This window comes from Pristiophorus japonicus, chromosome 15, assembly GCF_044704955.1.
Source record: "Pristiophorus japonicus isolate sPriJap1 chromosome 15, sPriJap1.hap1, whole genome shotgun sequence".
NCBI classification, from domain to species: Eukaryota; Metazoa; Chordata; class Chondrichthyes; family Pristiophoridae; genus Pristiophorus; species Pristiophorus japonicus.
In genome coordinates this window covers 119,435,574-119,460,329 of record NC_091991.1, presented here as the reverse complement: position 1 = coordinate 119,460,329, position 24,756 = coordinate 119,435,574, and the positions used below count along the sequence as shown (strand labels likewise).

The 24,756-nt window shown below is 46.0% G+C and overlaps 1 protein-coding gene across 1 annotated transcript in view; it reads right to left on the bottom strand.

Moving 5' to 3' along the window:
- eef2kmt (eukaryotic elongation factor 2 lysine methyltransferase) overlaps positions 1 to 12,478 on the bottom strand; it is a 45,310-nt gene extending 32,832 nt beyond the window's left edge. The window contains exons 1-4 of the mRNA XM_070900884.1: positions 12,280 to 12,478; positions 11,951 to 12,013; positions 6,237 to 6,317; positions 5,772 to 5,873 (exon numbers count right to left, since the gene is read on the bottom strand). Of these exons, the coding sequence (XP_070756985.1) occupies positions 5,772 to 5,873; positions 6,237 to 6,317; positions 11,951 to 12,013; positions 12,280 to 12,411 (378 nt within the window). The 5' untranslated portion in view covers positions 12,412 to 12,478. The remainder of the gene's footprint in view (positions 1 to 5,771; positions 5,874 to 6,236; positions 6,318 to 11,950; positions 12,014 to 12,279) is intronic.
- Between the last annotated feature and the right edge of the window lie 12,278 nt (positions 12,479 to 24,756).

The following is a 24,756-nucleotide window of genomic DNA, read 5'->3' as shown; positions in this document are numbered from 1 at the left end:
GAATCGGCTGCAGGCTAAAAGTCAATGCAAGTTGGGCACCAAGGCCTCAGCAACTGGCCAACGTAACAGTACATTGCAGTCGTGCTATCTGTGCCTGGGACAACACATCACTCAAGGCTGTCAATACGTGAAGGCAGAGTGTTACTACTGCAAGAAAACTGGGCATCTTGCGAAGGTGTGCCGAGTGAAGAGTAAACCAACTGGCAATGCTAGAAGTAGAAAGTGCCAGACACTACATACCTTTGAAGAGTCGCAGCAGGACAAGGAGTTTCTGGAGATTCATGTCATCAGGAGCACAAAGGTATCGAACAGCGATTCACAAGCCATCATCATCCAAGTAGACGTCGCAGGAAGCAGGATACCATGGAAATCGACACTGATGCATCAGTGATTGCAGTATTGGAATCACTATATCGCAACAAGTTGGGTGATGTTCAACTGGAGAAATTGAAGGTAGGGCTGCGAGGCTACTCAGGAGAGCTAATCTCTGCAGTAGGATGTGTTGGGATCACTGAAGCTGGATTGGAATGAGATTTTTCACGTGGAAGTGAAATTTGTTTCGAAAGATGACGTCATTAAGCAGTATCCGAAGGTGCTCCGCGAAACAGGCAATCTGATCCAAGACGTCAAGGCAAGTGTCAGAGTGCAGAAGGACGCAAAGACCACTTTACTACAAGCCACGTCCCGTACCATAAGCACTCGAGGAGAAAGTTGAGCAAGAACTCAAAAGACTAGAAACTGAGAGCATTATCTCGAAGGTAGATCGGAGTCATTGGGCTACACCCATTATTGTTGTACCCAAGTCAGATGGTAAGGAAAGGTTGTGCGGTGATTATAAGGTAACCCTAAACCAGGTTCTACAGTGTAATCTACCCAATAAATTGTCAAACGTGGAAGATTTATTCACAACGCTGACAGGTGGCCAGATCTTTTCAAAGTTAGATCTAACAAATGCCTACCTACAATTTGAGTTAGATGAAGAGTCCAAGTCATGCTTGACTTTCAATATTCACCAAGACCTCTATCAATTCAATAGGCTACCATTTGGAGTGTCTTTCGCCCCCGACATATTCCAGGGGGTGATCAATCCCTTGCAAAGTTTGGTTCAAGATGTTATTTAGATGACATACTCATTTCAGCACCAAACAAGCAAATCCATGATGAAGTGTTCAATTAGGTGCTCAAATAGCTAGAGAAGCATAGAGTACGTGTGACTACTCACAAGTGTTAGATGTTTCAAAACTCAGTGGAGTACTTAGGGAACAGAGTAGACAAAGATGGTTTACATCCAACTAAGGGAAAGCTGGATGCAATCAGAAATGCACCCACTCCCAAGAATGTCATTGAACTTCGATCATTTTGAATTATTACGGAAAGTTCCTCCGAAGCTTGGCTGCAGTGTTACTGAATGAGCTGTTGAAAAAACATGTCCCTTGGAAGTGGTCAGAGGAATGTGACACAGCATTCAAGGAGTGTAAAAGCCAGTTGGTAGAGAGTACCATGTTAGTTCGCTATGGCGTATCTAACGAAGATCATCAAGCTAGTGTGTGACGCCTCTCCATATGGAGTTGGGCAGCGATCTCTCATGTACTACATAGTGGGGAGGAGAGCCCAATTGCTTTTGCTTCACACACTCTCACTACCAGTGAGCGGAATTATGCGCAGATCGAAAAGGAAACTTTGAAATTGATTTTTGGAGTCCAGAAGTTTCCCAAATACCCGTTTGATTATAAGTTTACCATATTTACTGACCATCAGTCCCTGACAGCAATCCTCCATCCAAAATCCCCAGTTCCAACCTTAACTGCAGCCCGAATGCAGAGATGGGCTTTGATTTTGTCAGCATATATGTATGACATTAAGTACAGATGATTGGCTAATCACAGTAATGCTGATGCTGTGTCCAGATTGCCATCCCCATCACAAGTTACACCCGATAGGGAAGAAGTATTCTATTTCTCATACATTTATGAGCTGCCAATCACAGCTGAAGAGATTGGTAGGGCAACCAAACAGTTATGTCAAAGGTGTACATAGCAAATGGATGGCCAAACCAGGTATAAGATATCCATCCATGCCCTGATGTCACAATGGACCACTCTGATGTCACGACAACTTCCTGATGACATTAAGCAGCTTCAATCCCTGACATATGAAGATCCCAATTTGAGGCAATTCTGCTAGAAATATCTGCCCTACATTCCCATTTCTACTTCTTTTGTCACAAATACTTTTGAGTTTCTGTGGTGCAGTGGTTCTTTATTAGGAACAAACAGCTGCTCAATCCAATATGGCTGCCAAGGGTTGCGAATGTTGCTTTGTCCGTATGGTCTGTATCTCAGGTCTGAACCTTAACTCCCTACACCCGCCTTAAACTACCATAAAGAGCTGGCAGGACTTATATGGGCACATGACCCAGGGACACATCACAACTGAGGGGTTATGTAACCTGCCCTCACAATGAAAAGCCTGACAACACAGAAACCCAGGGGTGGACAAAATACAGCAAAGTGGTACAAACTGTGCATTTCTGCATGAGATGGATGTAGTGACAGAGGTAAAGTGTCTCCGGCTAAAACCACAAATGGACAATCTGCTTAACAAGCTCCACCAGCAGATTTGTGTTTCACTGGAGTCTACTGATAATCTTGCTGTGAAGACCCAGACTGAGATCCTTTGCTGTTTCAGAATTCTGGCCGCAATTCATCCTATCGGTCTCAGCACACTTGGAGAGGAAGGCGGTTCAGATTGCGGCTGCAATAAAACCAGTACTTCGAGACAAGAGCAGCAATCAGGAGAAGAAGCTAATTGCCCAGGTAATATGCGTAATGGCCCAGCAAGGTTACCTTAAGCTAGAGGGAGGAATGGCAATGGTGCAATTTCTCACCCAACAGTGTGCTGCACTCGTTGATCCAGGGACCCTGGTACCACCAAATCATCAGCCAGACCCAGTAACAAATGAAGAATTAGTCGTACTATCCGCAAGAGTGACGTGTTTGATCACAACTGCAGTGAAGGTGGAGGATGACCTTTGGCCATCCTTACTGGAGTTTGGCGGATTTCCGGCTCTTCTGTGCTCCATTTTTCACCCCGGAGCGGCGACAATGGCAGCGGTGAGATGTTCTGGCCAGGCGGTCAGCCTCCAGCGCCCCGCAGCGATCCTCGGGTCCGGTTTTGCGGCAGCATGGAGCAGCCCTGCCCGGAAGAGCTGCACCGGTGTGCAATACCCTTGGTTGCGACACGAGCGCAAGTTTTGACTATTGCTCGATCCGTACGCCACGAAGCACCCCCTGCAGTGAATGTCTGGGAAATCAAGTGGTGCAATGATACCGACAGCGGAGAAGTAAGTAATGGACTCGTAAGGAAGGGGATTTTTTTTGGGGGGGGGGGGGTTGTTTGCGATTTGTGTTGTGGTGGCGTGGGCAACGTTTTTTTTTTAGGTTTCCCCCCCCAGGCATCTCTCGGAACCCTCCAAGCCCGGCTCTTTAGCGCGGGAGTTTAGCTCTCTTAAAGGGAAGGGCCCACGCTTCAGGCTCTGCAAATTAAAAGGTACCTACCACTGTAACTCAAGGGAAACGATTTCTTTCTGAATTGGGTCCCTTCCTGATGTAATTGTTGCTTCTGCTCATAATCAGCTTCAAATAATTGCTTCAATATCAATACAGTGGTTGCTTGAAAGGGACATCTCATCATCGTTGGACCAGTAACAGCGGAGACAGCAGAGGGTTCTGTAACATCACAACTCACCATTGCAACGCATCCTGTTTCCAGGCCAACACAACAAGCACAAATTACATTGGCCCTTGCCGGAAATGATTTCCTGGCTACCTGACTGGAGATCATTGGAGTACGACTGCTATCCACCAAAAGACACAGCTTATCTTGAGAAGCAATTTACCCTCAGAGATTACAGCGTTTGATAAGAGATATTTATATAAAACCTGACACCAGGACCTATGTTGCTATCAATTGTTAATTTTATATTTGCGATTGATATTTTGCTGTTAACCAGGGGTATTAAGGGATTAGGGGGGCAAATGTGGGTATATGGAGTTAGGTCGCAGGTCAGCCATGATCTCATTGAATAGAGGAACAGGTTCGAGGGGCTAAATGGCCCCCTCCTGTTCTTATGTTCCTCGATCTTCTGACCACAACTAGTTGCAGTACTGTAGATCTTTTTCCAAAGGTCACTGTGAAGCGTTGCAGATTCTCATGTTTATCAATAACATGCAACATACGCATAGGAGCGTGGGAGTTCAGAGCAGGAGTGGGATATGTGGCCCCTCAGGGCTGCTCCGCCATTCATGGCTGATCTTCGACCTCGGCTCCACTTTCCCGCCTGTTCCCCATGTCCCTTGATTACCCCGGAGTCCAGGAATCTGTCGGTCTCTTGCCTTGAGTATGCTCGGTGGGTAGGCTTCCACGGCCCTCTGGGGTAGAGAGTTCACCACCCTTTAACAAAACTTTAACAACTTGAAATAAACTTTTAAAAATCAAACTTCAATTATTTAAAATGAACAATGAACACTTGACTACAACAAAACTGTCCTCGACCGTGTACTCTACCACCCTTGGGACTCACTGCCCCCCTCCCCCCCCTTTCTTACTCCCGCCCTTCCCTTTCCAACTGCCCCTGAGCCCGGACCTCCCCATGGTGGCACCAAGCTGTGCAGCAGTGCACCCCAAGTGCTGTTGCTGTCGTTGGGGGGCAATGAATGGGGCCTCAGGAAAAGCTTGTGATCCAGAAGGCACGGCTTCAGGGCTGGAAGCCACTGGCAGTTCCCCTCCCTTGGGTGGGTACATTACAACTCATATCAGTCTTTCATAGTTTTCTTTATTTGCAAACATGACACAGAATGGGAATAAATTGAATGGGTCAGATACCACCAGGACTGCAGGAAGATATCAATCAACTGGTCAGGTCGGCAGAACAGTAGCAAATGGAATTTAATCCAGAGAAGTGTGAGGTAATGCATTTGGGGGGAGCTATAAACATTAAATGGTCGGACACTGAGAAGTGCAGAGGAACAAAGGGACCTGGGAGTGCATGTCCACAGATCCCTGAAGGGAGCAGGCCAGGTGGGTAAGGTGGCTAAGAAGGCATATGGAATACTTGCCTTTGTTGGCCGAGGCATAGAATATAAGAGCAGGTGGGTTATGCTTGAACTGTATAAAACACTCGTTGCAGTTCTGGTCACTGCATTACAGGCAGCACGTGAGTGCACTGGAGAGGGTACAGAGGAGATTTACGAGGGTGTTGCCGGTAGTGGAGAATCTTAGCTATGAGGAAAGATTGGATAGGCTGGATTTGTTTTCCTTGGAACAGAGGAGGCTGAGGGCTTGTTGAGGTGTATAAAATTATGAAGGGCCTATATATAGTGGATAGAAAGAGCCTATTTCCCTTAGCAGAGGGGTCAACAATCAGGGGGCATTTAGGGTTAGGGTTAGGGTGGGGGTCTGGAACTCACTGCCTGAAAGGGTGGTAGAGGCAGAAACCCTCACCACATTTAAAAAGTGCTTGGATGTGCACTTGAAGTGCTGTAACCTACAGGGCTACGGACCGAGAGCTGGAAAGTGAGATTAGGCTGGATAGCCTCTTGGCGGCTGGTGCGGACATGATGGGCCGAAATGGCCTCCTCCCGTGCTGTGAATTTCTATGATTTCTACCTGGACCACCATGGAGCCGGGGTGCCGCACGATCAGCTTTTTACATTTCTACTTTCAAATGCTTCGATTTTGTACAAAATAAATGAATGAATTGTACCACTTACCAGAAAATAATTTTTGTGACACATCTTTGATTCTTCTGATCCTAGTACTGCACCCAGTGCATCATACAAATCATCTAGTGGCTCGGTGCTTGTGATTTCGTGCTGCATTGAGAAAGATTTTATTTTGGTAAACATGATTTCTCAGAAAAATCAGATGAATAATATCCTACATGTGTACCAAGTGAAATCAGGAGAGTGAAATGGCCAGCCATGATGTACATCAATATCTTCACAAAAGCAGCCTAATGGATAATGCATGGGTTATAAAGTCACCTCAATTACAATCACCTCAAAAGGGGCGATATTTATTATATCTTGTGGTTCCCCATGATATTCTATTTACAACACTTGTTGTAGGTTTGGAACTGAAAAATAAAATAATCAAATGTCATCTCTTGTAAGTTCAACTATTATTTCCTGACAAGTAATTCTTCAACCAGTCAAGTATAGTTAGGAAAAATGTACCTTTTTAATTAGCTCAGCTAGAAACCGTCTTCTGTACTTCACCGAAGGAGGATATTTATTGCAAAGAGGATGAAGAACTGTCTAACAAAATAATTAAGACATGCAGATAAGTTATAGTTCTTACAAATCAATTGCACTACCATTTTTATAAATGATGTTCAATGCAGACAGACAGAAATGAACCTGTAACACATTGTACTGTACCGCACACACCTGGCACATCACTCATTGTACAGCAAGAAGTTGAGTAACATAATTGAAGTAAATTAATTGTGTTTTTGTTTGTTTGGGTTGTCATTTGATCCTCTGGATTTCCTCAATTAAATATAATTTTAAAAAGTGTGAACAGATACTTGAGTAAATATAAGACCACAATCAAGAATCTTCAATTATGTGTGCATTTCAATCGTGGATTTTAGTCTTCGTAGAAATGCATACATAAAAGTTACAACACTGAAACAGGTCATTCGGCCAGTCAATGTCGGTGTTTACGCTCCAAATGTACCCACCCTGTTCGAATGTCCCTTCGTTCACCTATTCAATCTAATCCTGAATGTTGAGAATCCTACAGCCTCACAATTCTGTGTAAGGAAGTCTTCAAGACAGACCGTGGTATTGGTTATTATTTTATATATGGCCATTTTATGTTATTGTTGATTAGTTTCTGTCGTGTAAATGCAGACACCAAATATCAGTACACTCCCAAATTTCCCCAATCCCTTTTTCCGTCGCACTCTCCCGGGATGCACCGCCTTTGTGCGTTCAAAACAGCGCCAAAAAACTTACTAACGATTCTGGCTGTTCTGCTGTGTGTCCTGGGTCCTGGCGCGGCGCTTCTCGTGGAGTGGGGGGGGGCGGAGCTACAGCGCCGAAAACAGTACCGGAAGCTACGCACATGCGCAGTAGCTCCTCGCCCTCCTCGTTTGCTGTGAACCGAACCCAATGTTTGCCGTCCCTAGCCCTGGCCGAAGGGCCTCCCGCCCCCCCCCACCCCTAGCCCTGGCTGAAGGGCTTGCCGGTGCGTGCTGCAATCAGTGCGTTCTCCCACTGACTTCCCGGGCCGAGGTAGGACTTAAGTTTTATTATATATGTATTATTGATGGTTTTTATGCTTCTTGAATGTTGTTGTGAAAGTTTTTAGTGCTTTGCAAGGTCCTCCTTGCTTCCCTCCCCCAATCTCTGGCTACCTGCGCTGATTTCTTAACTCTCCGCAAGGGTTTTCTGTGCGGCCACATACGCTGGCCTAAGTTAGTTTGGAGCAACTATTAGCTGTCCATACTGGTGTAAATGGCCAAAACAGGCATAGGTGGCTGATAACGCCCCCCTTTGAAAAAAAAACTAAACTAAAAAAAAATCCTAACTCACTTACACTGGCGCAAATTAAATGTGCAGAATGGGGATTTTTAAGATAGTCCAGAAAAATCAAGTTGCTCCAAAAAAACCGGAGCAACTTCTGGCCAAATTTGGGCCCAGAGTAACTGCCCACTGAGCATGTGATTCCATATTTTCAGAGAATCTGAATGGTTATTTTTCAGTTATTTTTAATGACCCAAGTTTCCCATCAGGCAGAGGAATCCTTACAGGGTTGGAAGCCTTGAAAAATATGCTTGTCATTGAACTTCCCAGGAAACTTTAAATACAGTATCTACCGCTTATAGCGGCCACGTTTGTGGGCACAAGATTTACTTGCTATATGGATGGTTGATATCATCATAGGCAGTCTCTCAAACGAGGAAGACTTGCTTCCACTTGAGCTCACAGATGTTTAAATGAAGGACCCGATGTTCCAGTCCTAAACTCCAATTGAGGGAGTGGAAGATGCCTGTGCATTGATTTTTTTAACGTGTGGTGACCGTTGCACATCAGCCACCACACGGGCTTGACAGAGCTAGGCCTTTATCCAGTAGCAAAGGTTAACCAGGACGACTGGAGACCTGCTCTGCTGCACCGACCTAGTGCGCACAAATATCGCAGTGTGGGCTGGCCCGTGCTGCCCTGGGCTCTTCTGGGCCCCGTACCCTAATTCGCCGCACCTCCGCCACAAACATTCGGAGGTGCAGCGAATGTTTCTGGCGGAGATGGTTGGTATAATGGGGTATGGTCTGCATGTCCCCAATTAGCCTTTCACTCACATCAGTGTGACTGCACGGTTCTCTGATTTCCCCATACCAGTTCCTGCTAGCACTGTTTTTCCCCGATTCTGCCTTTACCTGTTGCTCCGGAGCCAGAGAGACTTTCCTGCATGCTGTGGGCAGTGGTTTTTGTTGATCAGAAATCCTGTACGCGAAGTGCAACAGACTTTGGATTGCTGAAGTAGCGGCATCAGGTAGGGGAAGGGGAAGATTGATTTTAATCCGCAAATACAGACAGGCAGACTCTATGCTTGAAATGCGCGTAGCTGCAACGCACACAGCAGGGGATACCTCGGTGTCTGTGCAACTCAAATCTCTGCCAACATTTATTAAGTTACTGATGAGGAATTGTAGAAATCTATAAAGCCTAGAATTTGCAATTAGTGTAAAGCATTTTGCTGATAATTTTGCAATACTATTTGTGGAAAAGCCTCTTAATTTGAAGAGTTTTTCAGTACAGCTGTTTCGGTCCAAAATAAATGGAGCATTTATGACGCTATAAACTAACAACTTTGAAATTGACAATAATGCAAATGGATATCCCTTTTTGGTTGATAATAGTGAATACCCGTTTCAAACGTGGACTTTTTAAGTGGTGGGGATTGTATTGACATCAAAATTTGGAATCAATTAGTGTGAGCACTTGGGGACATGCCATGGGCCCAAATTTGGCCAGGAGTTGCTCCGGTTTTTCTGGAGCATCTTAAAAACCACCATTCTGCACATTTAATTTGCGCCAGTGTAAGCGAGTTAGTTAGGATTTTTTTTAGTTTGTTTTTTTTTCCAAAAGGGGGCATTACCATGATCTTATTGAATGGTGGAGCAGGCTCGAGGGGCGAAATGGCCTACTCCTGCTCCTATTTCTTATTTTCTTATAATCGGGACGCAAATCAATTCCAGGCCCTAATAGATTGCGGAATTTAGGGTGCAAGCGAGTTATGTGTGCAATACATCCAAAGCTCCTGTCTTTAACGCCCCCAACTTTCAAATACGAGTATTCTGCAATTGCACTGGCTCGGATCAGATTTTCGGGCATTTGTAGTCACCTGAAGCAGATGCAATCAGCTGACCCAGGAAGCACTGCCGACATCATCCGTTGTCGCTGTAAAAAGCCATTTAGTACTCAATTTTGGAAAAATAATTGGTCCTTTTCTGGGGTTATCCCTACTTTATATCATTATTATGGAGGAAGAACAGAAAGAAGAGAACCATAGACAGGAGGCCTGAAGAATGAAGCACTACAGGTGAAGACAGCACCCTATTAAGATACCCAGTGAAGAACAGGCAAGCCCTTGACTAACATTCCAGATGTCTAAGGATCTGTGCAATGGCTACAATTTACTGTAATTTACTTTAAAAGGCCATCGTCCAATTGTGCAACTTGCTCAGAGATAATTTAAAGCCCTAATTCGGCCACGGTCTTAATTGTAGAAACGAAGGGGACCACAGCCCTCAACTTCTACAAGTCTGGCTCCTTCCAGGCAGCCACAGCACACCTGTGCCAGTTTATCCAGTGACAGTGGGGCCTGCATTTGGCAAGTGATTGATGCTTTGTTCTGTAGGGCTGGGGTGTTTATTAAATTTGGAATGCCTGCAGTGGAGCAAAGGCAGAGGACACTGAGCTTCGACAGGTTTTCAGACTTCCCAAGAGCGCTGGGAGCGATTGACGGAACACAAGTGGAACTCAAGGCTCCCTTTCAGAACCGGCAAAGCTACACGAACAGCAACAGCTTCCACATCCTCAACACGCTGATGGTCTGTGATGCCCAGTTGCACATATTGCATGTGACCTATCATGGGTGCCTGTCATAATATTATGCGCAATGTGGTTATAGAAACATAGAAAATGTTTATCATAAGCATCCTCAGAGATGGGCGCCCAGTGAAAGGATGGATAATTTGTGACGAGGATTAACCCCACTACCTTGGCTGATGACGCCCTTTCACGCCCCACAGAACTAAGTGGAGGAGACAGAGGTACAATTAGCCGCATTCATTGCAATCAAACGGAGTCCGGCACAGCTCTCAAATCTGAAAGTGTTTTAATGCAGAAGTGTTTTATAACTTCAAATACAAACTATTACAAATAAATACAAATGTTGACTGAAAAAGTTAAGCTATACTGAGAAAATTTAAAGAATTTTGCATAAATAAACCCCGAGAAATATATTTAAATTACAAGCGTTTTATGGGAATGTTGAACTCTTTAGAAATTTGAACTATTTACAAGAAAATACCTTTAATCAACAATTATAAACTTTACAAACCGTTGGAAAGCAGAGTTCAGACAATGGAAACTTTAGAAATTTTATGCAACATTTGCAAACTCTTAAAAAACTTAAACAAACATTTAACTCTTTGAAACAAGAAACTTGTAATTAGCAGTAACAGCAGGACATGACTGCGACAATGTTCCAGCTAGGCAGGCAACTTTCCCCTTCACACCAAAGGAGGAGACAGAGGGGTAGTAGAGACAAGATTTAAATTCACCCTACTCCCTCAAGGCACTTCGTCCAGCTGCTACTCTACATGGTCTCCCAGTAAACTCGGAACCAGAGGTGGCAAGATGCCAGGCCGATGAGTCGTAGACCTGTCTGTAATGGTCGCGTGCTCCTGGACCAGGGCTGCTCCAGCCTGCATCCTAGAATGAAGATCCACAGTTGTCTTGTGCGGCCTGTTGTGTACAGAGGGTAACATGCCTGTCACTGCCGCCTCGAGAGGTGGCAGCAGCATACATTTGGACCGCATCTCTTGTCCTCCACTGTGGTCTTGATTTGCCCCCAGCCATCATTCTGATGGGTGGAAAGATGGCAACAGTCAGATCCCGCAAGTCATGAAGCCACAACTTATCACATCCTCCAGTCTGTCACCTAAAGCATCAGGAGGAGAGGTCTGAGCTTCCATCAATGCCATATCCCCAACTGCTGTATTGGTTCTCACAGCTCCAACATCACCTGTGCGATGCTGGTGCTGAGCATACTTGGAGGCCAAATCCTCATGTTGCTGCTGATGGATCCCAGAGTCCTCACACCACACTTATACTCCACCAACAGGCACCTTTTCAGTATCAAGTCACACTCTACTGATTCCAGAGAGGTTGACCATACCCGCCTCCTGACTGCACACAAGGACTGGGACGTCGGGGAGCTGAGGAGATGCTCATGCCTTCCCCTCTATTTCATCCAGGGCATTCAGGTTGTTAAAAGTCCTCTTCCTGACAGCTTTCTCCTGTGATTCAGTAGTCATCTGTGAGAAGGAAAACGTTTGCGACAATTCAGAGTTTCTACACAGCAATTTCAATGAATAAACTTGAAAAAATCTTTATGACAGAGCTGTGCTGCTTACCTTGCACTCCCCAGTCCCCAATCCCATTCTGCAGGAAAACGTTTTTCTCCAATTTTTAATAGTCCTCCACCAATGCACCTTGAGGCTGCATTGATTCTGTTCCAATTACATTTGAACTACATTGGACAATTATATGGATTTACACTTAGCTAAAAGTGAGGATGAATAGATTAAATTGTCTCAATAACCTCCCATCCCAAATTACACTTAACATAATTAAAATCCAGTAATGTATACCTGCTGCAAAATTTGTTGCAATAAACTGAAATCTTTGCTGTTCCTCAACCTTTCTTCAAGCTCCTAAAAAAATTAAAATAAAATTAAAAGTTGAAGTCTGAAAGCACTTGAGCATTTCATTCATAAGTAACAGGGGCCATAATGCAACACCATCTATTAAACAACCAGTTACAAAGTACCATGCCACAAGTGGATATTTAGTAACAGCAACAACACGAAATTGGGAATGGAAGAGGCAGCTGGGGTTTTGGGGGAGCTCTACCTGGAACTATAAACCCACTGAGTGTCCACAAGTCAACCCAAGTGCGAGCGAGGCGCAGTTCACTCACCGCCATCGGCAGGGTGTCCAGGCGGCTCATGGCGAAGAACGACCGCTGTACACTGAGCACGAAGCTCCGCTCCGCCTGCTCCCGCCACCCAGGCCCGGGACTGTGGGCCTCCGGAGAGCAGCCGGCGCTCATCACCGCCTTCCTTCCTCACCGCTATCCCTCAATCCCTCACCCACCGGACTTACCGCTATCCCTCACTCCCTCCCTCACTGACCCACCGCCAATCCCTCCCTCACTGACCCACCGCCAATCCCTCACCCACCGGACTCGCCGCTATCCCTCCCTCCCTCACTGACCCACCGCCAATCCCTCACCCACCGCCAATCCCTCACCCACCGGACTCGCCGCTATCCCTCCCTCACTGACCCACCGCCAATCCCTCACCCACCGGACTCGCCGCTATCCCTCCCTCACTGACCCACCGCCAATCCCTCACCCACCGGACTCGCCGCTATCCCTCCCTCCCTCCCTCACTGACCCACCGCCAATCCCTCCCTCACTGACCCACCGCCAATCCCTCCCTCACTGACCCACCGCTATCCCTCCCTCCCTCACTGACCCACCGCTATCCCTCACTCCCTCCCTCACTGACCCACCGCCAATCCCTCACCCACCGGAATCACTGCCAATCCCTCACTCCCTCTCTAATCAGCGCCTCACTCACACACCGGCTCCCTCTCTTCACCGGAATCACATTAATCCCTGCCTGCCTCCCACTCACTCACTCAAACCGACTCTAATCACCTCCCTCACCGTGATCGCTCTAATCACCGCTTCCCGCACCGTCTGACTCCCACCGGAATCACCTCACCACAATAACAACAATCCCTCACTCACTCCCACAGTGAAGCCTGTCCCGTCCCGCCCCGCCCACAGCAGCACTGCCGGGTCACCCGTTGCCATTGGCAGCACTGCCAGGTCACCGGGGAGGGGGAGCTGGTGCTGAGCCTGGCTGAGGGAGGGAGGGAGGGTTTATGTGGGAACGAAAGAAAGAATTCGCATTTCTATACAGCATCGCAAAACCTCCAGTCCCCCAAAGCGCTTTACGGCCAGTGAAGTGGTTTTTTGAGAAGTGTAGTCAGTGTTGTACTGCAGAAATATGCCAGCCAATTGCACACAGCAAGATCCCACAAACAGCACTGTGATCACCAGGTAATCTGTTTGTTCTGATGTTGGTTGAGGGATAAATATTGGCCCCAGTACACGGGGGATAACTGCCCTGCTATTCTTCGAAATGTTGTCCGTGGGATCTTTTACTCCACATGAGAGCAGACGGGGCCTCGGTTCAACGTCTCATCCGGCAGTGCGGCACTCCCTCGGTACTGCACTGGAGTGTCGGCCTAGATTATTGTGCTCAAGTCTCTGGAGTGGGACCTGTACCCGCAATCTTCCGACTCGGAGACAAAGAAGTGGGAACCATGTTGCTAGGGTCACTGTTGACTGACCGTGACCACAGTGCCGTCATCATAGGCAGTCCCTCGTATCGAGGATGACTTATTTCCACGCCAAAAAGGGATGAGTTCACAGGTGTTTCAATGAAGGACCTAATATTCCAGGTCCCGAACTACATGTCCGCAGTGCAGATGGAGAATGACCAACAGTATCCTTGAGTTGGTTGGCTCGGTTCAAACCTCGATGCCAATCATTAGATGTAAATTAAAGTTGAACTGGGAGGTGTGGCAAATGTTCAGTGATATGGAAAGGAGCAATCCCCAGGAACTTGTTGACTGATTACTGGAAAATAAATAGTATTTACCTTCTATTGTAAAGAGATTACCTTCAGATTGAGTTGGCATCCCTCCATGGATCTCCCGGACGATGCACCTCGTGGCTCAGGAGATTTTGTGCTTTAAATTTTCAGCCACAGTGGCACCTCCCTTGCTCCATTATGTCAGCAGAGGTGTAGCGGCTGCCACAAGAGAGGCGGGAACAACTGCCGTACTGGTTACAGTCAGGGGTCGATGGGCTTGTGAGACTGGGGAATGGGGGTCAGAGAAGAGGGAGAGAGGGAAAATTGGGATCAGGGAGAGAGAGAAATGAATGGTGGTCAGGGATAGGGAATCGGGGAAAGAGAAATGGGGGTAGGTGGTCGGGGAGAGAGAAATGGAGGCTGAGGAGAAATGGAGGCTTGGCGAAGAGAGGGGCAATGGGAGTGGAAGGAGAGAGGAACATTAGGAGCCAAGGTAATTGGGGCTCGGGAGGGTGGGGGAATGACGGTGCCTTGGGGATGGGATGGGCGTGGGGATCAGCATTTCCTGCAGAGCCCCGATCAACAGGAGCAACAGGTGAGTGGGAGCAACACCAAGAGAGGAGCAGCCAGTAAAGGGGGGAGTGAAAGCTGGGGATTTTACTATGGGTACACAATGAAAGATTGCTCCCCCGGTAAACGAATGGGGAACAAGGGGACGGAGACCAGGGATTTTCACTGGAAGTACTAAGGGCGAAGGGAGAAGAAATGTTCTTAAGCTGAGAGCTATTAAACCATGGGATGCATCACCATGAGTGACGGCAGAGATTTGAACAATATTTAGAATGGGATTAGTATTTGAAAATGAGAAACAGGAGCTGGAAGGAATGGGGTTACAGGACAGAGGGTCAGCACCAGCACATGGCCCCCTCCAGTGCTGTAATTTGTTTATAATTCTTTAAAAACTTTTTTATTGAGCCCAAGCCCAGAGAGTTGTTTAGAAATATCGGCGCTGTGCTGTGTGACAAGTGCCGCAAACACCTGCTGCCCTTTGTGCTCTCTCTCGGTTTGGTTCAGGTCGGTCAGTCCTGGATGGTTTTGACAGATGAGATCCAAGTACTCTGGCTGAGGCTCCCAGGTCAGAGTTATCACCTTTGCACACAAACTGCGTCCAAACCAGCGTTCTTGGAGATAGGGAGAGAGATGGGGGCCTATTTAAAGTGCAACGGCCACCACAAGTTAAAAAAATCCACGCACAGGCATCTTCCACCCTTCAGAATGTAGCTCAGGACCTGGAATTTTAGGTCCTTCATTGAAACACCTTTTTTTTGGCGTGGAAGCAAATCATCCTCGTTTCGAGGGGCTGCCTATGATGATGAAAGTGGCATTGAGGAGCCTGACCACACCTTGTGCAATGCAGGGGAACCTGGCTGTATTGTTCCCTCTAATTTTTTTGGGGGGACGCACGGCCCCTTTAACAGGAACATCACCAACCCCAAGTTCCCCTCCAAGTCACACACACCATCCTGACTTGGAAATATATCGCTGTTCCTTCATCGACGCTTGGTCCAAATCCTGAACGTCCTCCCTAACAGCACATGGACTGCAGCGGTTCAAGAAGGCAGCTCACCAACAATTCTCAAGGGCAGTTAGGAATGGGCAATGACTGCTGGCCTTGTCAGCGACGCCCACATAAAAAAATGATGCAGTTGTGCATTTATGTGTTGATAAACTTGTTTAAAATGATTCTTTTCGAAAGCTAATGATAAATAATGCATGTTTAAGGGTAGATTCTTTGAATTTGTGTTCCTGACAGGGTGAACTGTCCCTCAATGCCCCAGATTCCCATGAGACCTCCCAATGGATGAATCTCGGCAATGGGAGTCTGAGCTCGTAATATTTCCCTTATGCAGCAGCATTACAGGGGTTCAGGTCCAATAATTAATTGTGGGGTACACTGATTGCAATCGAGTTATACCAGGACATCATATAACGGGACCGGTAGCATAGTGGTTATGCTGCTGGACTAATGATGCAAAGACATGAGTTCAAATCCCACCATCAATTTAAATTCAGTTAATGAAATACATTTGGAATAAAAAGCTAGTATCAGTACTGGTGACCATGAAGCTATGGAATTGTTGTAAAACCCCACCTGGTTCATTAATTTTCTTTAGCGAAGGAAATCTGTCCTTACCTGGTCAGGTCTATATGTGACTCCAGACCTACAGCAATGTGGTTGACTCTTAACAGTTCTCTGAAATAGCCTAGCAAGCCACTCAATTGTATCAAACGACTACAGAAAACAATAATAAGAATGGACCTGGATGAAGGGCATCAACCCAGGCACTGGATTCAGACACGGCAAAGGCACACACAGCCCAGTCAATGATGTGCAATAAGTTTTTAAGTCGGTTCAAGGACTCCCAGGCCGCCTGCAATTTCTGCAGTCTGGAGGAGTCCGCGTTCCATGTATATGTGGAATGTGCGAGGTTGCAGCCCTTGTTCCAATATTTGAAGGGGCTACTCCTCCAATTCTGGTTGCACTTCAGTCCCACACTCCTGATCTTTGGGCATCCTGTGCGGAGGGGAGCGGGCAGGTCGGAAGGCCTCCTCGTAGGACTGCTCCTGGGCATGGCCAAGGGGACCATCAGCCGGTCCAGGCAGCGGGCGATCGAGGAGGTCGTTCAGCCTGACTGCCTGCCTCTTTTTCGCGGTTACATCCGAGCCAGGGTGCCCCTGGAGATGGAGCACGTGGTGTCCACTGGTATGCTCATGGCCTTCCACGAGAGGTGGGCGCCCGAGGGACTGGAGTGCATCATCACCCCCGGCAACCAAATTTTAATTTGATCATTTAAGTTTAAAGTTTAATTTGTTTAATTTGCCGGTTTTAGTGCCCCCCCCCACCCCTTTTAGCCAGGGGGCGCTTGTATAATTTCTGTTTTTAGTGCCCTAAATCCCCCCCCCCAAAAAAAAGGGGCACTGGAAAGATGTATTTTGGAGTGTGAACCTCCCTTGCAGGGGGCATTTGTTTAAAGTGCACAACCAAAATAGTTAAACTGGTAATGTGCAGTGTGATTGTTAAACCTTTGCTAAAAAAACAACTAGTTCTTAATAGCAATGTGTTGCTGTGAATTCTTAAGCAAAGAACCCATGAAGCAAATACATTAGTGGCCATCTCGGAAAAGCATGCACCCAGAGAGGCTATGAGGCCAATTGTTGCACCCATAACTGTCCTTGACCTGTGAGCCATATCAACAGAGGCCAGGGATCAAACCTTGGGTTGTCCTATTCCTGGATAGCTCAGAGTCTCACCGGACAAGTGCATCGAGTCATAGACATAGCTGCTATCAGGATCCATTTGTATTGCTTCTGATTTGTAACAGTGGATCTCCCATCAGTGTAATGGGATTGAGAGTGAAATGACAGGAGGTTGTGACACTATCAGAATTGGCTATGACACCATCAGAATGTACCAATAATCTGAGGGGGAACTCAGCTGTGGTGTACTTTCTGCAACTGTGGTTGAGTTAGAATCAAATCAGGAGCGCAGGGTAAATAGAGTTGAGATAGAGATCAGTCATGATTTAATTGAATGGTGAAACAGGCTGAATGTCCTTCTCTTGTTCCTATGTCCAGTGGCTATAAAGGACCTTTCAGTCTATCTATACTGGAGTCTATGAATTACTGTTGCCTATTTATCTGGCATTCCTCTGTCTGCTATTTTAGTGGAACCATTTAAGATATACTTGTTACTGCCTGCTTTAAATCATCAGCCAGAGGAATGTGTTAACCCTTCATCACCTGGTATCACCGACTGTCATTTCCAGGCTGCTGCCTCTTGGATATCCCCTCTTTAGTTAAAGATCTATCCATCTCCCTCTTGAATCTGCCAACACTCTCCATGTATTAATTCTCAGTATATCTCTAACCCTTCGATAAAGTTTCCCCCGAGCCGCCTTTCCTTCAGTGTAAACATTCCCAGCTTCCTGAATTTCTCCATGTAGCCCAAGTGCCTTAAAAAGAATGTGCTTAAATTTACGTAACATTTTTCAGGTCCTCTGGACATCCTAAAGCTCCTCACCGCCAAGGAATTACTTTTGAAGTACAGTCACTGTTTTTGTAGGGCAATACAGTAGCCAATTTTCACCCAGCAATGTCCTAGAAGTAGCAAACGAGATGAATGACCTGTTTCGGTCGAGGGATGAATGTTGGCCAGGATACCAGAAGAACTCTCCATCTCCAAATAGTGCCATAGGATCGTTTACGTCCACCTGAGAGGGCAGGCGGGACCTCAGTCTAGCATTTCATCCAAAATACGGCATCTTCAACAGTGCAGAGATCCCTCACTATTGCACTGGAGTGTCAGCCTGGGTTCTTTGCTCAAGTGTGACTTGAACCCCCGACTTTCTGACAGACACATAAGTGCTACCAATTGAGCCAAGGCTGATACTACCGGGTCCTGCTGTGACTGGGGTGCCCCCAAGATCGCTTCTAACATTATGGCGAGTCGTGCCTTGGTGGTGCTTTCTGATCGACAGTCCCAGCTGCCCTTGAGAAGAGGAGCCGCTACTAATTTTTGGCCAAAGTGTGGTATGTGCAGCTGGGCACAGGACACGTCTCGTGGTGTCAACTGTGCCTGGCATCTTTCGGTTGGCCTTCCAACAGCTCAGACGGGGATTCCCACTGGGGGCACGGCAAGATAAGTGCCAACCAAAGCGAAAACACGAATAATAAAAAAAGAGAAAGAGGGTCAACAAATGGCCGAGATACGCTGACCTTCAAATTACTGTGACTTTTAAACAAATTGCCTTATACATACTACTGGCTAGCAACCCTAGATAGGCTGCTCACGAGGGCATGGTTAAAAATGTCGAGATGGTACGATGTCCCTTTAAATTTGCTGCACATCTGCGGAATACGCTGTAACTTTTCCAGCAGCAACAACTTATGAGTGGCCTGTGCGGGCCCTCCCGATCAAGGCACAGCCGTGCACCTGACGGGAACATTGCCGGGCATGTCACGGATTTCCGCCCACTTTTTCGATTGGGCTGGCTCCATTTCTGGCTGTATAGTGTGAAAAACTAAACCTTTATGAGGGGAATTCGCCAGAACTCGCCTTAGAAAAATGTACATTCCCCCTCGTGAAATTGCTCCCACCCTGTTGCCACTGTCCAATGTGAAATGTCTCAGGACATTGTATTATGGTCAAGACGTTATATCAAGCTGCATATTGTGACACCTCTAATCTCTGTCAGAATGGGGATGATTCCGCAATGCCCTGTCAATCACACCTGGACTGGAACGGATTTTATACACAAAATGCGTATGTAACTATCCTCTACTGACTTCATTTTGCTGGTGAAATCACTCAGCTTATCGAGAGACTTCGCTGTAGTTTCGTCATGAGCTCTGTGTGCTGTAATTGTAGAGGCTTTATTTAAATAGACAATATTGGGCTAGAAATTCATTATAGACAAGGAATGGGTATTGTTTCGACTAAAAATGGTTAAGTAGCACCAGACGAAAATGGTCTAGACTGCACGCAAAATTCGTCCATACCATACAGGATGGTATGTTGCCTCCCTGGTGCAAGGGTCAAGGATGTCTCGGAGCGGTGCAGGACATTTTGAAGGGGGAGGGTAAACAGCCAGTAGTCGTGGTGCATATAGGTACCAACGATATAGGTAAAAAACAGGATGAGGTCCTACAAGATGAATTTAAAAATTGGACCTCAAAAGTAGTAATCACAGGATTGCTATCAGTGCCACATGCTAGTCATAGTAGGAATCGCAGGATAGCTCAGATGAATACGTGGCTTGAGGAGTGGTGCAGAAGGGAGGGATTCAAATTCCTGGGACTTTGGAAACGGTTCTGGGGAGGACTGGAACCAATGTCCTAGGGGGAGTGTTTGCTAGTGCTGTTGGGGAGGGGTTAAACTAATATGGCAGGGGAATGGGAACCTATGCAGGGAGACAGAGGAAAGTAGAATGGGGGCAGAAGCAAAAGATAGAAAGAAGAAAAGTAAAAGTGGAAGGCAGAGAAACCCAAGGCAAAATGCAAAAAGGGCCACATTACAGCAAAATTCTAACGGGGCAAAGGGTGTTAAACAGGCAAGCCTGAAGGCTCTGTGCCTCAATGCGAGGAGCATTCGCAATAAGGTGGACGAATTAACTGCGCAGATAGCAGTTAACGGATATGATGTAATTGGCATCATGGAGACATGGCTCCAGGGTGACCAAGGCTGGGAACTCAACATCCAGGCGTATTCAACATTTAGGAAGGATAGACGGAAAGGAAAAGGAGGTTGGGTGGCGTTGCTGGTTAAAGAGGAAATTAATGCAATAGTAAGAAAGGACATTAGCTTGGATGATGTGGAATCGGTATGGGTGGAGCTACGGAATACTAAAGGGCAAAAAACGCTAGTGGGAATTGTGTACAGACCATCAAACAGTAGTAGTGAGGTTGGGGACAGCATCAAACAAGAAATTAGGGATGCATGCAATAAAGGTACAGCAGTTATCATGGGTGACTTTAATCTACATATTGGGCTAACCAAACTGGTAGCAATGCGGTGGAGGAGGATTTCCTGGAGTGTATTAGGGATTGTTTTCTAGACCAATATGTTGAGGTGCCAAATAGAGGGTTGGCCATCCTAAACTGGGTGATGTGTAATGAGAAAGGACTAATTAACAATCTTGTTGTGCGAGGCCCCTTGGGGAAGAGTGACCATAATATGGTGGAATTCTTTATTAAGATGGAGAGTGGCACAGTTAATTCAGAGACTAGGGTCCTGAGCTTGGGGAAAGGTAACTTCGAAGGTATGAGATGTGAATTGACGAGAATAGGCTGGCGAGTGATACTTAAAGGGTTGACGGTGGATAGGCAATGGCAAACATTTAAAGATCACGTGGATGAACTTCAACAATTGTACATCCCTGTCTGGAGTAAAAATAAAACGGGGAAGGTGGCTCAACCGTGGTTAACAAGGGAAATTAAGAGTTTTGTTAAATCCAAGGAAGAGTAATATAAATTGGCCAGAAAAAGCAGCAAACCTGAGGACTGGGAGAATTTTATAATACAGCAGAGGAATAGAAAGGGTTTAATTAGGAGGGGGAAAATAGAGTATGAGAGGAAGCTTGCTGGGAACATAAAAACTGACTGCAAAAGCTTTGATAGATATGTGAAGAGAAAAAGATTAGTGAAGACAAACATAGGTGCCTTGCAGTCAGATTCAGGTGAATTTATAATGGGGAACAAAGAAATGGCGGACCAGTTAAACAAATACTTTGGTTCTGTCTTCACAAAGGAAGACACAAATAACCTTCCGGAAATACTAAGTGACCGAGGGTCTAATGAGAAGGAGGAACTGAAGGAAATCTTTATTAGGCAGGAAATTGTGTTAGGGAAATTGATGGGATTGAAGGCCGATAAATTCCCGGGGCCTGATAGTCTGCATCCCAGAGTACTTAAGGAAGTAGCCCTAGAAATAGTGAATGCATTGGTGGTAATTTTCCAACAGTCTATCGACTCTGGATATAGACTGGAGGGTAGCTAATGTAACACCACTTTTTAAGAAGGGAGGGAGAGAGAAGGCGGGTAAGTATAGACCGGTTAGCCTGACATCAGTAGTAGGGAAAATGTTGGAATCAATTATTAAAGATGAAATAGCAGCACATTTGCAAAGCAGTGACGGGATCGGTCCAAGTCAGCATGGATTTATGAAAGGGAAATCCTGCTTGACAAATCTTCTAGAATTTTTTGAGGATGTAACTGGTAGAGTGGACAAGGGAGAACTGGTGGATTGGTGTGCAAAATTAAAGCACATGGTATTGGGGGTAATGTACTGACGTGGATAAAGAACTGGTTGGCAGACAGGAAGCAGAGAGTCGGGATAAATGGGTCCTTTTCAGAATGGCAGGCAGTGACTAATGGGGTGCCGCAGGGCTCAGTGCTGGGACCCCAGCTATTTACAATACACATTAATGATTTGGATGAGGAAATTGAGTGTAATATCTCCAAGTTTGCAGGTGACACTAAGCTGGGTGGTGGTGTGAGCTGTGAGGAGGATGCTAAAAGGCTGCAGGGTGACTTGGACAGGTTAGGTGAGTGGGCAAACGAGTGGCAGATGCAGTATAATGTGGATAAATGTGAGGTTATCCACTTTGGTGGAAAAAACACGAAGGCAGAATATTATCTGATTGGCGGCAGATTAGGAAAAGGGGAGGTGTAACGAGACCTGGGTGTCATGGTGCATTAGTCATTGAAATTTGGCATACAGGTACAGCAGGCGGTGAAGAAGGCCTTCATAGCTAAGGGATTTGAGCATTGGAGCAGGGAGGTCTTATTGCAGTTGTACAGGGCCTTAGTGAGGCCTCACCTAGAATATTGTGTTCAGTTTCGGTCCCCTAATCTGAGGAAAGACATTCTTGCTATTGAGGGAGTGCAACGAAGGTTCACCAGACTGATTCCCGGGATGGCAGGACTGACATATGAGGAGAGACTGGATCGACTGGTCCTGTATTCACTGGAGTTTAGAAGGATGAGAGGGGATCTCATAGAAACATATAAAATTCTGATGGGACTGGACAGCTTAGATGCAGGAAGAATGTTCCCGATGTTGTGGAAGTCCAGAACCAGGGGACACAGTCTAAGGATAAGGGGTAAGCCATTTAGGACTGAAATGCGGAGAAACTTCTTCACTCAGAGAGTTGTTAACCTGTGGAATTCCCTACTGCAGAGAGTTGTTGATGCTAGTTCATTGGATATATTCAAGAGGGAGTTAGATATGGCCCTTACGGCTAAAGGGATCAAGCACACTAATCTCTTGTGTGGGACCTTGTCAAAAGCCTTTTGAAAGTCCAAATACACCACATCCACTGGTTCTCCCTTGTACACTCTACTAGTTACATCCTCAAAATATTCTGGAAGATTTGTCAAGCATGATTTCCCTTTCATAAATCCATGCTGACTTGGACCGATCCTGTCACTGCTTTCCAAATGCACTGCTATTACCTCTTTAATAATTGATTCCAACATTTTCCCCACTACTAATGTCAGGCTAACCAGTCTATAATTCTCTGTTTTCTCTCTCCCTCCTTTTTTAAAAAGTGGGGTTACATTAGCTACCCTCCAATCCATAGGAACTGATCCAGAGTCTATAGAATGTTGGAAAATTACCACCAATGCATCCACTATTTCTAGGACCACTTCCTTAAGTACTCTGGGATGCAGACTATCAGGCCCTGGGGATTTATTGGCCTTCAATCCCATCAATTTCCCTAACACAATTTCCTGACTAATAAGGATTTTCTTCACACTAAACCCTCGGTCCCCTTGTATTTCCAGAAGGTTATTTGTGTCTTCCTTAGTGAAGACAGAACCAAAGTATTTGTTCAATTGGTCTGCCATTTCTTTGTTCCTCATTATGAATTCACCTGATTCTGACTGCAAGGGACCTACATTTGTCTTCACTAATCTTTTTCTCTTCACATATGTTCCCAGCAAGCTTATTCTCATACTCTATTTTCCCCCTCCTAATTAAACCCTTTGTCTTCCTCTGCCGAATTCAAAATTTCTCTTAGTCCTCAGGTTTGCTGCTTTTTCTGGCCAATTAATATGCCTCTTCCTTGGATTTAACACTATCCCTAATTTCCCTTGTTAGTCACGGTTGAGCCACCTTCCCCGTTTTATTTTTACGTGAGCTCATGCAAAATTTGTCCATGTCCTAACTCGCACCAATTCCCATTCACCCATCACCCTTGTGCTTGCTGACCTACATTTCTTCCCAGTTTCAAAATTTTCATCCTCATATATAAATCCCTCCATGGTCGTGCCCCTCGTTATCTCTGTAACCTCCTCCAGCTCAACAACCCTTCGAGAACTTTACGTTCCTCCAACTCTGGCCTTCAGCCATCTAGGCCCTAAACTCTGGAATTACCTCCGCAAACCTCTTCATCGCTCCACCTCTCTCGTTTAAGATGCTGCTTAAAACCTACCTCTCTGACCAACCTGTTTTAATGTCTCCTTCTTTGGCTCTGTGTCAATTTTTGTTTGATTTACGTTCTTGTGAAGAGGCTTGGGATGTTTTACTACATTAAAGGCGCTGTATAAATGCAAGTTGTTGTTGTAGTAGTGTCTATCCTGCTGGTGTGTTTTCAGATTTCTGCTCCTCTGCTGGGAATTGTTCACTCGCTGCTGGGTTAGCTGCGATCTGCTGGTTTCTGCTGGTCCCCATCCTGCTTTGGATTCCGTCCCACTGCTGCCGAATGCCCTTTGCTTGCCGGCTTTTTGCCTTTCCCTCTTTGGTATTTACTCCGTCCTATCAGTTCACTTGGCCCTTCATGCTTTATCTTGGAGCTCCCTCTTGTGTTAATCCATGCTGAAGTCCGACAGCGCTGCACTGCACAGTTTTCTGGCAGTGTATGCCTATTTAATACTGACTAGCCAGTTAGGTATTAATTGATTTGACACTCCCAGCCACCATCTCCCATCAGTGTACCCCACTGAAAGTCAGCAGCCTTCCACCAGCCATGGGCGTAGCACTGCGTGACATCAGTAGGATAGACAAAGGCATACACAAGTCAGTCACTAATGGAATGCATAAGGATGACGATTTAATTTTTTGATGTCATATTGGATGATGTATAAAGTTAGATTTGTAAAGTGTTTCGTGGTGCCTTTTATTTCAGTATTGTGGTCAAGAGGACGCTGTGATTGTCAATAACAGAGGGAAACTAAGGTGTGGGTCTAATGTTGAAAGGGGAATTGGATTGTGGTCAGTGATACTG